The sequence below is a fragment of the Homalodisca vitripennis genome, chromosome 3, assembly GCF_021130785.1.
Source record: "Homalodisca vitripennis isolate AUS2020 chromosome 3, UT_GWSS_2.1, whole genome shotgun sequence".
Lineage (NCBI taxonomy): Eukaryota > Metazoa > Arthropoda > Insecta > Hemiptera > Cicadellidae > Homalodisca > Homalodisca vitripennis.
The window spans coordinates 139,591,150-139,607,099 of NC_060209.1; the positions used below are offsets into that span (position 1 = coordinate 139,591,150).

The following is a 15,950-nucleotide window of genomic DNA, read 5'->3' on the forward strand; positions in this document are numbered from 1 at the left end:
ATCACAGTATATCAAGTACTTTTCTAAATAAATATACATATCTCACAAAAAGGATAATTTTCTAAAAATTCTAAAATAACAAAATGGGCGGTTCTAAAATAATAATATGGGTGGTTGTCAAGATCTAGATATCTATATTTTCATTTCTCCTGCATTTTACAGTCCAGTGTTTGCAATTTTTTACCTAAAGATCAACAAAATTCTACAAATCTTTTATGTGGTTATTTCAAGGATTCAGTGCGATAAGCTTAAAAACACTGAACTTAGCTAATATCATTTATTGTAATAAGCACCGGCATCGTATAGATTAAGTTTAAAATACCCTCATTAGCTAACAGAGCAAAACCAACAATGCCCAAAGCTGATTGGATTCGTCTTGTTCCATCTTATGTTTGATGAAAATATCAGATTTAAATACAGAAGGTAATTTAAATAATATGTAAGAAAGGTTCTTTCGGATCACTCTTCTTAATATCTCTTACTTATAGGTTATATTCCACGTCTTAATGTAAATAGGTTTAATTCAACCACGAAAAAAAAGAAATAACGTCCCAAAGTAAAATATCTTGAGGATCGAGGTTCTTTCATGCTTCTGCCAGATAGTTTCACGTCTTTGGAAATTTGGAGCAAACCACTTTCCCAGACGAATGGCTGAACTGTGAATGCAGCATGTGAAAAATGAAAATAGAGAATGTAAATTATTATTTCGTAGTAAAATCTATATTTTCCAGGCAATGTTTATATTTACACTATAATACTTAATAAAGTGTACACGTGATATAACAAGTCCAACTGGATCAGAGTGTATCATCAAGCACTTATTACTGAAAAAGTATTGCAATTAAATCTTATTCCAGTAATTTTCACCACTATTGTAGGGTCAAGGTATCCAGCCATACAGTTTTTAGTCATTGCTCAATGCTTTTTGGGATAATGATGGCTCGAATAGATGTCATTATCGTTGGAACGTGCTCATTTCCGTTCCACATTCTTCTTGCTACGTTACCATCTGCTTTTGGTATTTGTTTTTATCCAAACTCCTTATCTACAGGGAAGAATCACCTTCTGTAATAACAAGGTTTCTTATAAATTGTTCATTTAGTTGCATTTTCGTTATCCAGTATCGAAGAATAACTGGAAAAAAAGAAAGGGTGTTTGAGTGACCATTTTGAACCTACACAGTTCCCCACGCAGCCTTAAAGCATCAGTAATAGATATTTTATAATTTTGCTTTAAACCATAAATAGTTATACTATAAATACAATTTTAAAATTGTAATAAAAATGAAAATATAAACCTATTATAAAAACAGTGAATGAATACGTGTATCTGTGTTCAACAAAATTGTATTCACAATTGAACCTCAAGGAATCTTTAGTTCTTCGTTATACAGTCAAAAATTTAGTGTCACGATAAAAAAATTAATTTTTCTGTATATTTAAATGGCCACTATCAGTAAACGTTAATACTGCGCTAAAATCTAACCAGAAGAACATAAAGTTATGATGTTGTTGAAATTTAGATACAGTTCTTCATTTTATAGTTGTGAATACAGTTTGTTATTGTAAAGGAACTACACATATGGTAACTTAGCGGTTGTTGCAATCGTTAATCATTAATTTTTACAATTAAGGAAGGTATTTCGTTACTCGCAGAACAAACACGCTATCAATATTACTAGCAAGTAAATCTTAGCAATAATACAATATGTTCTTTTTAAATTTACTTGCTGTCATTCAGTTTAATCTTTGCTGTCAAGGACCAACCTAACGGCTTAGACTTCTGCAATTTTAAAGCATATAGTTCTATATTTTTAATAATCGAAAGCATTTAAACAGTTTTGGTCGCAAAAATCGAGTATTATTATGGACAAAATATTGTGCAATTTTCTTAGCAGGACTGAAGGCAATTGATAATACTCAATGCATATTTTCAGTATTGTCAATAAAACCGAATTGTATGTTAAATTAATTCAAGTTTGAGAAGTAACAAATACTGAAGTAAAAGTTACCACATGTATCTTGAACTAAGTACCATGTAAGTAATCATGTATTCCTTGTAGTTTGCATAACCGTTGTTTTACAAAGTAAAAAGATTTGTTATATCATGTTTTAAACTCAATCTTGTTCTTATTTAGAACAATCACACACAATATTTTATTCATAACAGGAACTCACTACAAACAACCAATCATTCTTTGTATCATAAATATTTTGTTTTGATGGTTTGATATAAGTGGCCTTCAAATATATACATGCATATACATTTAAACTATCTTTATCTTTTAATGTGTGCAATAAGACCATTATATATATATGTTTTGCAAATAGTAGACCTTACGTACTTGGTGGGATATTGGGAAATGGACAATCCAGTTTAAGGTTTTAAAATTTATTAAAAAAATATTTAACACTTTCGAAGTCACAGTAAAAAAGTAGAGTATATAAAATTACATAGGTGGCTAACGATATATTACAGGTATCATAAAAGCTACGGTACTGCTTTTCATGTGCCATCTCTTAAACTAGTTTTTGATTTGTTCAAGTTACATCTTTAAAATCAGCACAATTCTAAAGATTTAACTCAAGAGAGTTATGAAAGAACACCCCGTTTTGAGCTCGAGCCGTTCACAACAGGTCACTATAACTTTGGTCCATGCTTCAAGAATCGTTCTCTAGTTGGCACTAGAAGGCGTTCAGAAGTTGGGACTGACGACGGCTGGTTGAGGTGCTGAACCGGCTCCGTCGATACCGTTCTCCTCTGGATGAGCCGCGATGTACTCAAGAGCCCTCTGGATGGCCTCGGGGACAGGTGGAGGGGTGGGAAGGTGAGCACCCTGGGGTACGAAACCGTTTTCGTCGGCGGTGTAGGTTATGGATATCCTTGTTCCGTCAGGGGCAGTATAGCTGTAGGAGCCAATAGCGCTCTGGATTTCCTGGTCGGGGACTCCGAAGTTCTTCACGGATCCTGTTTCCTCAGCTTGGATCTCATTACCGGTCTCGTATCTGAACACAAATGTCAAGTATAAGTTCAAAATTTAGTTATAAATTTAGTATAATAAATTATAATAATAAAAAGCATCGTTGAACAAGGATTTTTCCGGACATTTGCCATTGTTCAATGAAACCAAAAATCAGTAACACACTGAAAGATAATTCACTGAACGATGGCAATGTCCGGAAAATCCTGTTTCCTTCACAACCTTTCCATCGTCAAAAATAAACTTAAAACAAAGAATCGTTGAACAGTTTTATAGAACACTTTAATAACTTAAAGGATTTGTGCCTGCTTTCAAGGTGCACATACACCTTGTTATTGATGAAGTCACTTTGCCACGTAAGAGGTTATGTCAGATCACTTGTGTACAATGGGCGAATCAACTGTGGATGATATGGGCTCGCCATGACTGTGGCTTTCACGGGCCGAGTGCTGAACGCCGTCATTAGCTACTAGAACCATCATTGTCACCGATGACTTTTGTGTAATGGCTGGAAACTGATGAATGCTGCCCAGACATTTCCTTCTATTCAGAGTCTTTAGATACTAATTGCATGGTCTCAGAAGCACGATTTGGTTCTTGCTTACCGGATATATCTGTACTTTTTAGAAACACATGTGTTTAACAGTTATTGTTCATTTAATTAAACTTTTAACTTCTATGGTTAACATTTAACAGAAACATATTTCATGGGCAAAATGTATTTTAAATAAATTTAATTTTGTTACAATGTAAAGTTGTGGCATAATCGTAACCTAAATGTGAAATTGTATTGATGAAAGCTATAAAAATGAAAATGTATAACTTTAAGAAGATATACTAAAACTCTGACACCACTAAAAAACTGAATCGTAAGTATATTTCTTTCACGTGTCTGTTCTTTAGTCTGTTATATTAATAACCACCTCAGTTACAATGCAAAGATTCAATAAGAATACCACGACTAGACGTAATGTCACTAATTCTTAGTAAGATGAGGGGAAGATAGTGAAAAATCTATTTAATACCGATAATTGACATGCCTATTGTAGATTTTTCAGTCCTGAGATATTAAAAAGAACTACCTGAAGGAGTGCTTAAGCCTTGGTGTATAACATGAAATTGCGGTATAAAATGTGGCTCTCAAATACATCTATGGTATTATGCCGATTTCACAGGAGATCTGAGGAAATGTCTAACATAATAACCACTATATTTTACAACATGAGTAGACCTATACAATTTTATTGTTTGTTTTCGAAATAAAAGTTTCTATATTCATAGAATCAAAAAGAATGTAAACAATCAATCAGATGGACGTATTACCTATGTTCAATAACATATTGTAATAACTTTTATATTCTAATCTGTATTTTTCAAAAATTAGTAGTACTACTAAAAGTGTAGGGATTATGCTATCTACCGCAACACTTAGTATAGTTCTACTTTACTAAGTTTATTGTTACTTTACTAAGGCTATATTTTATTTACATTGATTTGTATTTAAGTTAAGGCCAAATATTACCAGGATATTAGTATCTTGTCAAATTGCTACTTAATTAATGTTTTGTGCCTATTGAACAAAAGATTTCTAAACCTTTGCAAAGTAATAAACAAATAAATTGAAAGTAAGAAGGCTAAGATTAATAACTGAGACAAAAGCGAACAGTCTATGCCTTTTGTGGCACCGCTTTACTATGTAATCAAATCTGTGGGGCTCCATTAATCATCGGGGACACCAAGGATGGCCGGGATGGCACCTAGAAAAGGTCCGCAGGGTCAACAGGTTGAGCAACCGGGCAGCCGGCCAAGGACAACCTTGGTTAATTTGTAAGAATGGCAATAGAATGTAAAACGATACGTCCAAACAGGTTTTGGGGAATATTTCAAGAGAAGGGCTAGGAAGAGACGTGTTATTAGTGTTCACGTGCAGCGTGTCGAGAGTGCACCGCGGGGTTTGACTAAGTTACGAAACGAGTGATGGTATTATCATAGGAACATGGATTCCTACAGCAATAATGAAACTTAAAGAACGAGCATAGCTATTTTGTTTGACTTTGGCCTCGGGGATAGACTCGTCCTGCCTATGATATGGGATTTATTAACTTGGGTTATTCAAATCAGCTGTTACTGGCTATTAGAATGCAAATATATTCTAATTTGTCCCTCCATCGCTTTACCGCGTTTTCAATGACACATTTCTCTAAAGAACTTTAAATATTGGAGACAAATTTAATTTATAGAAATAAATATAAAAATTATTAACAACGTGAGTAACAATTTTAAAGCGTTATTTTACTTTGAACAGTAATAATAAACTTACGCCCATCTGTAGCTTCCATCAGGGTTTGGGCCTTCGCTCTCGTACTTGATGATGGGGATGGGGGAGGTCTGGGGTTGCTGGGGGGCGGCAAGACTCACTCCAAGGAGTGCACAGAAAGCGAGAATCTGTAAAAAAAAACATTAGGTTATACTACTATCATTTAAAATACGTTAAGTGACTAAAATAGGAAACATTGCATAATATCCAACTTCTAAGGCAATGGTACTGCGTAAATTATAAAAGACAAACTAGCAATCCTCAGTTAATGTGTATCGTTATGTTTCAGTACTTTTAAACCAATAATTTTCATAAAATATATGAATGCCTGACACCAGAAGATTTTTAATTAAATAATAAGAATAATCATAACAGGTAAGTATTTTTCAAAGATACTGGAACATTACATTTAATACCCATTTTGCGTCATGTTATTATATTGTAAAGCAAATTCTCCTGCTTTCTGATTATGTTGATAATACTTACTTAAATAACTTTAAAGACACACTAGAGCGATGCCTTCAAAATACATTTGATTTTCTTTATGATTAAAATTAAAAGTTTATGCTTTAAAACGATACATATATTTCGAACATGTCTTGAGTGCCAATTCTCAGAGTATATTTAAATACTTATTAGTTTTCCCAAATTTATTTATTAACATTTTTATGTTTCCCAACAACATGAAGAACCAAACCTTAGCGTAACACATAACATTGGATTTCTTAGTGATATTTTAATGATGTGAATAATTAAAATTCACCAAAACCCTTATATTCCTGTGTTCTACTTCTATATATTTCAGGAATATATAGAAGTGTTTTGTTCAGGATTCCTCGCTGAGCAATGCGAGAAGACTGTATGTGTGGACAATAGGACTCTGACCTGACATACTTAGCAAATGTCAATGTCTATTATGTCACAGGCTCCGATGTTGCAACGGAGAGGGATGAGTCACAAAACTGAATATTCCCAGGCAATCTCGTGGCGTAACCACGTGTTAAACCTGATAAACCAACAGCGCCTTGTGCAAGCGTGTGGGGATAGCAGCTGCGAAGAATGAGTGGCAAGGAAACGTGACGCGTGTTGGGCTCAGGAATGTTGACAGCTGTTTGTTCCTACAAATGATTATGTCTTCAAGACTTGTTTCTATTGTTCTAGATGTAAGGAAGTATTTATTTTGATACATGTAGGACGTATGAGACACTAATATAACAGTTTACTTCAACTATTAAAAATAGTACTTTCCTTCGAAAACCAAAACAATATTAACTAAATTTTAAATCTATAAATTAATTAATTATCCAATACGCTATATCGAAACAAAACCCAACGAGTTTACTACTGAAATCATTCAAGTTTTAAAATATATAATTGCTTTTGTTTTAATCTAAAGATTAAAAATAAAATTAATTTTGCCTTCTTTAATAATGGAATTTATTTAAAATGTACATTTCAAATTTATGTATTTAAAATTGCATATATGATTGGGGTTTAATACCTCTGTGTATGTTCATACATTATTTTCTCCTGAAACTGGGCAGATCGCAAAACGGCAGGGTTGATCCATATTAATTATAATAAATTGTGTTGGCAAAAGGTGCAATAATGTAATTTGGGGATTTAAGGGGGTTCGGTATGCCCTATCCTTCCCATGTTAATTTGGCCAATTTTATGTACCTTTTTCTCAGAAACCTTTAAAGCTATCATCATCAAACTTTAGGACACTACTATTTAGACCTTTGTTAACATTTAGAGCGGAAGACATTATAAAAATCTATTTTAAATTTTTATTAATAAAATTATAATTATAAATTATTTTACAAAAAATTAATAAATGTTTTATTTACTACAAATTAAATAAAAACTTCTTTTTTTAACTTTGTTCCGCTCTAAATGTTAACAAAGGTCTAAATAGTAGTGTCCTAAAGTTTGATGATGATAGCTTTAAAGGTTTCTGAGAAAAAGGTACATAAAATTGGCCTAATTAACATTGGAAGGATAGGGCATACCGAACCCCCTTAATGTAGTTATGTCGAATAATATAATATGGTAAGTTTTAATTGAATGTCCATTGAATATATCTTTATTGCAAAAGGACCAATAAATGTAAATCAGATAAGAGATTTGCCTGAGAAGCCAAGAATGGAATTTATATGATTGGCGGTCGGAACCACCCATTGTGTAACATCGGGGGGAGTCACCTTTCCACACGTTGTGTGGCACGGCGTGGTGAGGTAGAAAGGCTGCACGATTGTTCAATAGTCTCAGATAACGAATCATTGTTACAAATGCTCTCCTCTCTTGGCGGAACTATAATGTACAGACACTTATGTAATTGATTGTTTTCGGATTGGTTTCTAATCGCTTATCTCTTTGTCGGGAGCTGGCGAAAGTGGGCGTGTGGGCGGAACGAGACCTTCTCTATATGTCATGGGGATCCTTCCGTCTGCGGTTAGGTTCAGAACACTTATCTACTTACAGAGAGTACTTGGGATGTGTTTGTAGTTATGCTGTGCACAACTAGGGCTACGAACAAATACACGATTTCTTCAAACATTGTAACTACACAAGGGTTTTATTCATGTTGATTGACACGTAGGAAACTCTTTATGTGCAAGGTTAGTTTATGATTTAAAAATGAGTATTATTTTACCTTTCCTGCGCAAAAATACATCTATTGTTAATGTCTTTAGTTCTTAGTAAAATCATTAGAATTAATTCTTACCAGTCTTGACTTACCAGTTCTTAGGTTTTTGACGTACAACATATATATATATATATATATATATATATTATATATATATATATATATATAATTCCATAAAAATTGAATTTTTATATATATTCCATTTTTAAAAATTCATCTTTTGGGACTTTTAGTATGTTTAAATTTGCGTCTAAAGGTTTATTGACACCTTCAGAACTGAATGTTAACAAATTTCTGAAATAATTTTCTATTTTTGTAACAGCAGCTATGGCAAATATCTAAACTCTACTTTCTTCCAAATCATCCATCAAAAATAACAAGCTTTGAACCAAGAATAAAAAGCAACAGAAATAAGGAAGCTCTGAAGTATAATAAATTGAGATTAAAAAAATTAAATTTCTAATTTAGGGTTAAAAGTTCAAAAGGCAGCAAAAGGTACAATGCCATTAATCGGGAAAAAGTTTGGTAAATAAATTCGTTATTGAGTGCTTTGATAGTCTGTTTTATTGGTTTATTAATCAAAATGGCCAAAATTTTTAATCAATAAAATGCACAAAGCTATGAGATCTTTGAGAATTTAACTTCAATTTTGTATGAATATTATAGGTTGTTTAAAGGTTCCTAAGTTTTAGATTTTAAATCTAATATCAGCTGAATTATTTACACTATTGAAAAGATGGGTATATTTGTTGCAATAACGCTGCAAGAATATCAGTAGGTCACTGATAATTTTTTTCCAGTAAATGATTTTAGAACAATGAAGACTCTAAAGTAACATTATAGCAAACAAACAGACATAGGCTAGTTCTGTACAAGGGTAGGCACGTGTCCGCCTCACAGTTGCTGCACGTGGAAGCGTGCAAGTCTCACGACCTTGCGATCAGAGGCAACTCTCAGTTCCCAAGTTCATGTCGCAATGTAGAAATCGGCATTTGCGTAAACATCGCACGCTGATTATTTAATTATTCATTGTTGTCTCAGAAATGTTCTCAGATTGCCGTTATCTCATTATTCATTCGGCCTGGTCATTGTTCGTGTATATACAGAGTTCAGACATGTGATATATTACTTCAAGACACTGTTTCCCGCGATTTCGTCATGAACTCGTATATTGCACATACACAGTGTCAGTATACTACTAACCTGGAAATTTCTATAATTTATTTTTCCAATTCTATAAGTATGAACACATGTGACATAGAAATATGACACTTCAACAGATAACACAGATCGTAGGAAACTCTTTATTATTGCACACGTTAAATTTTGTCAAGCTTTTAGTTTGTAACAATTAAAATGGGTTTTTGCCAAACCTTTCAAGGAATCGTGAGCAATTGTTTTTATTTGAAGTAGTTCTCTACTATTTAGATTTTTTAATTAAAAAATTTTTTAAATACCACTTTAAAAGTTCTCAGAATTTGAAAATTTTTAAATAGTTGAAAATTGTGTACGGTATTGCTCAAACATACCTACTGGAAAAGCATAAAATTTAACATTACGCTTTTATTAATATATAAAATTATTATTTTAATTTCAAATCTTTAATAGAAAATAGGCTGTGTCCAATGAAGTATTCTAAAGCATTACTAAATTACTCTGATAGAGACAGTGATTTTTTTTTAAAGAGAAGTAGTACCATAAAGTGAGGTAGATTTTAAATTTTGCATCAAACTTCATTTCTAAATACGCCACACCACGTTTTGCGTAACAAGCTTCACTAAAGTTTCATGCAAAATTTCAAGATTATACGTCTTTTCATCCTCGGGATGTCCTGCATACAAACAAAGAGACACACAATTATATAGAGTAACATTTTTACAATCCCCAAGAGAGAAAATCGAAATCGGGCCAGCCTAATGAGAGATGGGGTTCAAAGACACAGAACCAAATCCTTATTTATCTTTATGTAAGATTAAAAATTAAAGTGTACAGATGAAATATATCTAGATATTGTAATTAAATAATTATTTAGATAGAGCTATTTTGCCACATCATAAATGCACATTAAGATAACTAAGATGGTTTTCAATGCAGTGTTTAAATAATAAAAGTTTACACTCAAAGTTATGAAGTGGTAATAGTATATGAATTGGGGCAGTTAGGTAACATAAGTTGCTACGTTACTTGTAAAAACGACATATAACTGTACTGAGTTTGTTGGAAAACTTTTTTTATTTTTTCGTTGCCTTCATTGTTAACCGTAATAAAAATGGAAAATTACTCACTAACGCTCAGCCAAAATGAAGTGACATCTACTATAATCGGACTTGTTAATGACTATATAGAAATGGAAATTTATATTCTTGTATTCAGCTCTTCCTCAAAATATCGTGAGAGAAGACAAACAGACAGAGAGCCAAAAATGACATTTTTCCATTATTTTCCATGATAGGCTTTGCTAACGCTCACCCAATACTGAAAGACACATATATTATGGAATATTAATACTAGTTTCTTTTGTTTGAATACTTTAAATTACCAATTAAAATCTTTAAATCTTAATCTAGAGTGTGAAATTAATTTACATATACTGTTATTTCAGATGGAAGTTAGAGTAACTTTGTCTACAGCTCGACCTCAAACAGATCATTTATTACCTCTGTAACTGTTACTAATTGGACAGCATTTAAAGAACCATAACGTAACACACCATTTTAGATACTATCTTTGATGTAGAAGCGCACACGTAATCTGTCATGACATCTGACAAGAGACTAATTTGCCTTAAACCGCTCGATTATCAGATCTGGTTAGTGTCGTCCGCGAGACCGGTTATGTGACCGTGAACTTGTTCTCTGAACCTGTTCTGAACCATTTCACTTTCTTGCTGTAGAATGCGCGCTTCTAGCGCTCTGATGCAATCATGGCCAAGTTCAGTGACTCGATTCTTATTAAGGTTCTCAACCTCCTGCGTATATTTTCCCCTAAAATTGTGTTATAGAAATGTATGAATTACATTTCTGCAATGCACGTGCTTTTTGATAAAGGCTATTCGTAATACATGTCTTGATCTTAATATATTTTTTAGTACTAAGCTACATTGCGATGACTGTATGATTATAGACTGTTTATTTAGTGTAAATAAAGATCCCCAAATATCCCCCTCATGAATATAACTTGGATTAAAAATTTTATATATTTCAAACTATGCAATATAAATCAACCAAATCAACGCTTAGGAACGAAATTCAAAATGTGCTAAGGAAATTCCTAAAATTGAGTATAGCCACTTGACGGAGTGGGTTGTTAATTCACAAAAGAGTCACGACTGGGCCAAATTAAGTGTTGCTAATTGGACAGTTACGTTGAAACCGGTTATTACAAGGTATTTACGTGTGAAAACTGTGTTGTCATTGGTGTGTGATGACTCTTAGCTTATGGAAAAACAGTGATGCTAACAGTAAAAAATTTATTTTTTTTCTATATTAAATAAAATAATGTTTATTTTTATTAATTTCTTAGTGACCCCTTACTTTCTCCGAGTAACAGACTGGACCAGCCTCAGAACACAGGACAACACTCGGCACGACACGCCACGATCTAAGACCCTAATTGTGGTCTCAGGTTTGAGTTCTCACGGTCCTTACGTCACGATCCCCGGCCAAATGTTAACCATATGCTAATCAATTTGGTAGCGTGCTTCATTATCAATTAGGCCTAGCAGTGTTTATACATGTATGCATATGTGATAATAAAGATAGCTAAATTATTTACTTTTATGGTTATGTCTTGATCGCGTGCTCATCTGCAAGGGTGAAAGGTTGCCGTTTACAAGCAGTCTTTTAGAGATGGAGATGTGAATGTAAATTATCACATGTATGTGGGTTTTGTTTTATCAGCTGTGTAAAAGTATCAACCGTAATTGGTAACCTTCAACATTATCGATATACTATTGACCTTAATTAGATGTTTAAGGGGTGCAATTTGAGTCTGGTATAGTCCATCATATACGGTCAACAACATTTACATTTTCGGAACGTCTTCAGAAACGTGTACTAGAAAATGTAGATTATTCTGTAATTCGCATGTGGCAATCTACCTTGAGTGTATTGTATAAGGTTTACTACAGTAATAATTATGATAAATATAAAAGCAATAGCTCTTACTCACTATGTACTTTTACAAACAATATTGTCAGTCTCGGTCTAGTACAACCCGAGCTAAGATGACTTTATTGTTGGAAATGTATACACTTGGTATTTAAAATCTTTAACAACTGCTGCCCTTTTCGTTAAAAGGAATCTGGGGTCTTACACTCTCCATGTCTGGAGCCAAGATAATAAATATTTCTTTTTTTGAATCTATTTTTTCATGAAAGTTCTTCAGTATATATTTTACACTTTTAATAAATTGTATTTATGGTGAAAATTAATTCTTTACAATTAACATTTTTTTTCGGTCAGTGTCACGTGTTTCAAAATGTATTTAAAATAAAATAAATAATTCAGAAGTGTAGGGTTTTACAAAGGCAATAAAAACTATAAAACCGTAAGATTAAAGAATCTAAACAAGGTAAGGTCAACCTGTAGAAGTCTGCGGCCTTAAACACTACTACGTACTTTCAAGAGGAGTTAAAAAATATAAAAACCACTTAACCGGAAATCTGAGTACAGAGAAAACATGTGTGTCTAGCTATTACGTATCTTACTTTTTCACCACTCTAAGAATCTGTTAAAAACCAAAGCACGTGCAGCAGAATTCCTAATGAAACCAAAAGAAAAAATGATCAAGCTGCTCAAGGACTAGTTGCGCGACCCCGATTACAACAGTGTTGAATAGTTATTCCTGTGATTGTTGGTTCTTTATAAGTATTCTATTAAAGAATATATTTTATTTTATACCTCACTAAAGAATGTTACTTTGTAGATGCAAAATGTAAGCATTGAACATCTGTATAAAGCGATTTGTACATTTTTTTAAATGCTACACAGTATAGTCTATCAATTTAATTACACAAAGAACACATATTCTAAATGTAATACATATTTTAAAAACTATGTCTCAATCTTTAATTAATCTAACTATGTTAATATTTTATATGTTAATGTTTTATCTCTAATTTATGGAAAATATTAAATCTTCCATTTTGAAACCTGACATTAAAGAACTTAATAATTATGAATTATATTGTTTTATGTAAATTATTTTAAAAAGAACTGTGATTGGCTAAAATTTTAAATTTATATGTTATGACAATTGAAATAAAACATAAAGTGGATGGTTTTCACATTACACTGAATAACTGAAGGCTTCCATGTCAAAGCAGCTTTACTACGAGTATATCCATACAGTCATGCAGTTTATACATATATTAGTTTTATTATAACAGTGGAGACTCTTTTAATAAATACACGGATTATATAGTTTAGAGTATTTGGGGCCCTGTGATTTTCGAGGAAGTAGCTTTGAACCAGCTATTATGATAAATACGCGAATGTTATAGACTACTATTTGGACAACCCTTATTATACTGATACTTTTGTTCAGTTAAGCAAACATGTGATTAAACCTCATTTTAGAAATAGAAAACGTCATGTAAATAGCCAAGGGAACGAGCATATTTTTTGTAAATCGTGGGTAGCCCACTCGTTAATTTTAATCATATGAATATCGTGCTTTTTATGCGAATTTTACAGAGAGCTTACTTAAATCTTTAAACATTATTTCAGAAAGAACAAATTTATCTAAAGTTAACTTTGTGCCAACGTATTTATTTATGAAAGGTAATGAAACTTAGATAATAGAAATTAAGACAAACTATATGAAAATATATATATAATTATGTAGATAGAGGTCAGTCAAAATTGTTCACAGACGCAAAAAACTATTTAGCAAAAGTAATTATAGACATTATCTAAAAGTAATGGTAGTAAATACTATCCAGTAAACCATATCTCTATTATTCCTTTTGTAGTAATAACAGTTATTATTAATTACAAACTACTGTAAGCCAACCATGCAATCACTCCCAAACTATTACTAGGTATTGCAAGTATGCAATTCAGTGGTTAAGAGTGTCCGCAATAATGCAAGTACATTAACAGATCGTCATGATGAGATGACAGGATGCCCTCGGCCTTGGTTGCGGGTGTGAGCGTGTGCCTGCCCTTGCGCTTCCTCAATCATTCCTCGTATAATTGTATCCATTGTAAGGTCATTGAGGATGCAAATTTCGTATATTATCGCCATTTTCCTGTACCTCCTAACTTGATAAATCGTAATGGTGTGAACTAGACGTGTTCAATGAGTTTCGGTCTACGAAGCACGAGGCTTTGAATTCCTGTACTTCCTGCATTTGAATTATTTGCAACACAACAAGGAAAACGATCATTATGTCTGAACTTTTTATAGATGATAAAATGTGTTCTGATTTTAATCCGTGAAAAGAAGGGGATTTAATTGATTTTTATGGGAAATAAATTAACGTTTGGTTTTTACCCGTTGAATTTGCCTCATTTTCCTAATGAACACTAAATTTCTAAACACAAAATAAGGTACCGAATATTTGAAGTTATATTTTGTCTATAAATACTAAAATAATGTTGAACTCTTTTAAATCTTTCACAAACCGAGTTCATTGAAAACATGTGGAAACTTTACTTAAAAATTTAAAATCAATTTTGTATTTGGATAAATATAAATGTATTAGTTTCAATTTAGATTTTTTTAATATCGAATCAATCGTGAACTACAGAATTATTAATTCTAGTATTAAATTGTGGGTACACAATAATATACAAATATAGATTAATTTTCAGGAAATAAATAAATATTATATATTATTTGTGGCTAGGTTAAAAATTTTGAGTATCTGTGGATACTTTTTGTTCATAGCCATGCAAATTATTTTGTATCCGAACATAAACTATTATTTATAATAGCTATAATGATTTATTATTATCTACAAACTGTCATTAAATTATATAATTCAGATCTTAAAAATCTGTTTATAGTAAAATGTATAAAAGGTATTAAAACACGACAAATATTTTTTGTTTGTAAATAAAAAAGTATTTATGGTTAAAAAATAAAAATAAAAACACCATTGTATACTTTTCAAAGAATTATACTAGCGTTCGCGGCAGATGTTGGTTATTAGATTATATTCCAAATAAACTCAATTAAATAAAGCTATTCAAAGAAAAAACAAGTTCTACAGGTAAATAAACATTATTAAAACAAATAATTAAATGAATAAATATAGCCCACGTTCAAGTAAAAAGTCAAAGAATAAAAAAAGGAAAATAGCGTGTTAGTACACGTAATATGAGTATCCGCGTCCTTAGCACCGGTGGTTGCAGGCACAGCACGTCACACCCGCCACTACACTGTATACACTGTCACACACACTGCCACACCATGGCCTACCGTGTACATGATGACTGTGTCCTCTGGCGTCACTCACTGACAGAAGTGCCGGTCCATGGTTGCCGGTCACCATTTATACCCTTAGAGTACAGCGGCGCTTCCCCCTCCCCCTCCCACAATGCTATCAGCTGTTCTGTTGCTGCGTAATCGATTAGTCAAACATAACCTTCACTCCGGTACTGTTACAGGGCCAATTATAAAAACATTGTGTAATAAAGTTTTATTTCGATAATTTACAGCCCTCTTTGTGGACAAGGGTGAGGGATGAGTAGGCGTTATGTTAATGGAAGATCGTAATGCTTTGTGGCTAAGAGTTCCGTGACCCATGGACCGTAATTGTAAAAGCTCAGTGGGTCATCAGAACTAAATCGTAAAATATTGGTATTAAAAGAATGCAGGATTTTACGTCCTACTTTGTTCGCCCTAGTGCCTATTACGTTTAAAGGTAAGAATGCTCTTTCATAAAGATCAGATGGATAGGTAGTAAAATATAATGAGAAGAAGATATTTTTACTACTTGAATCTCCTTTGAGTTCAAGAAAAACAAAGAGCATTTCAAACAATAGCTTTTGTTC

General features: G+C 32.5%; 1 protein-coding gene across 1 annotated transcript; it reads right to left on the minus strand.

Moving 5' to 3' along the window:
• Window positions 1–2,375: 2,375 nt before the first annotated feature.
• LOC124357565 (endocuticle structural glycoprotein ABD-4-like) lies at window positions 2,376–15,480 on the minus strand. Its single transcript, XM_046809482.1, has 3 exons — window positions 15,376–15,480; window positions 5,301–5,425; window positions 2,376–3,005 (listed from the first exon to the last, which is right to left on the minus strand). Exons 1-3 carry the CDS (start codon window positions 15,382–15,384, stop codon window positions 2,696–2,698), a joined length of 444 nt encoding a protein of 147 aa, XP_046665438.1. The 5' UTR covers window positions 15,385–15,480; the 3' UTR covers window positions 2,376–2,695.
• Between the last annotated feature and the right edge of the window lie 470 nt (window positions 15,481–15,950).

Bases quoted from the DNA above. Each gene is read 5' to 3' on its own strand.
- LOC124357565 (XM_046809482.1), bottom strand. The intron at 3,006-5,300 runs GTAAGTTTATTA...ATTTGTGTTCAG, and splicing joins GATGGAAGCTACAGATGGGC to ATACGAGACCGGTAATGAGA.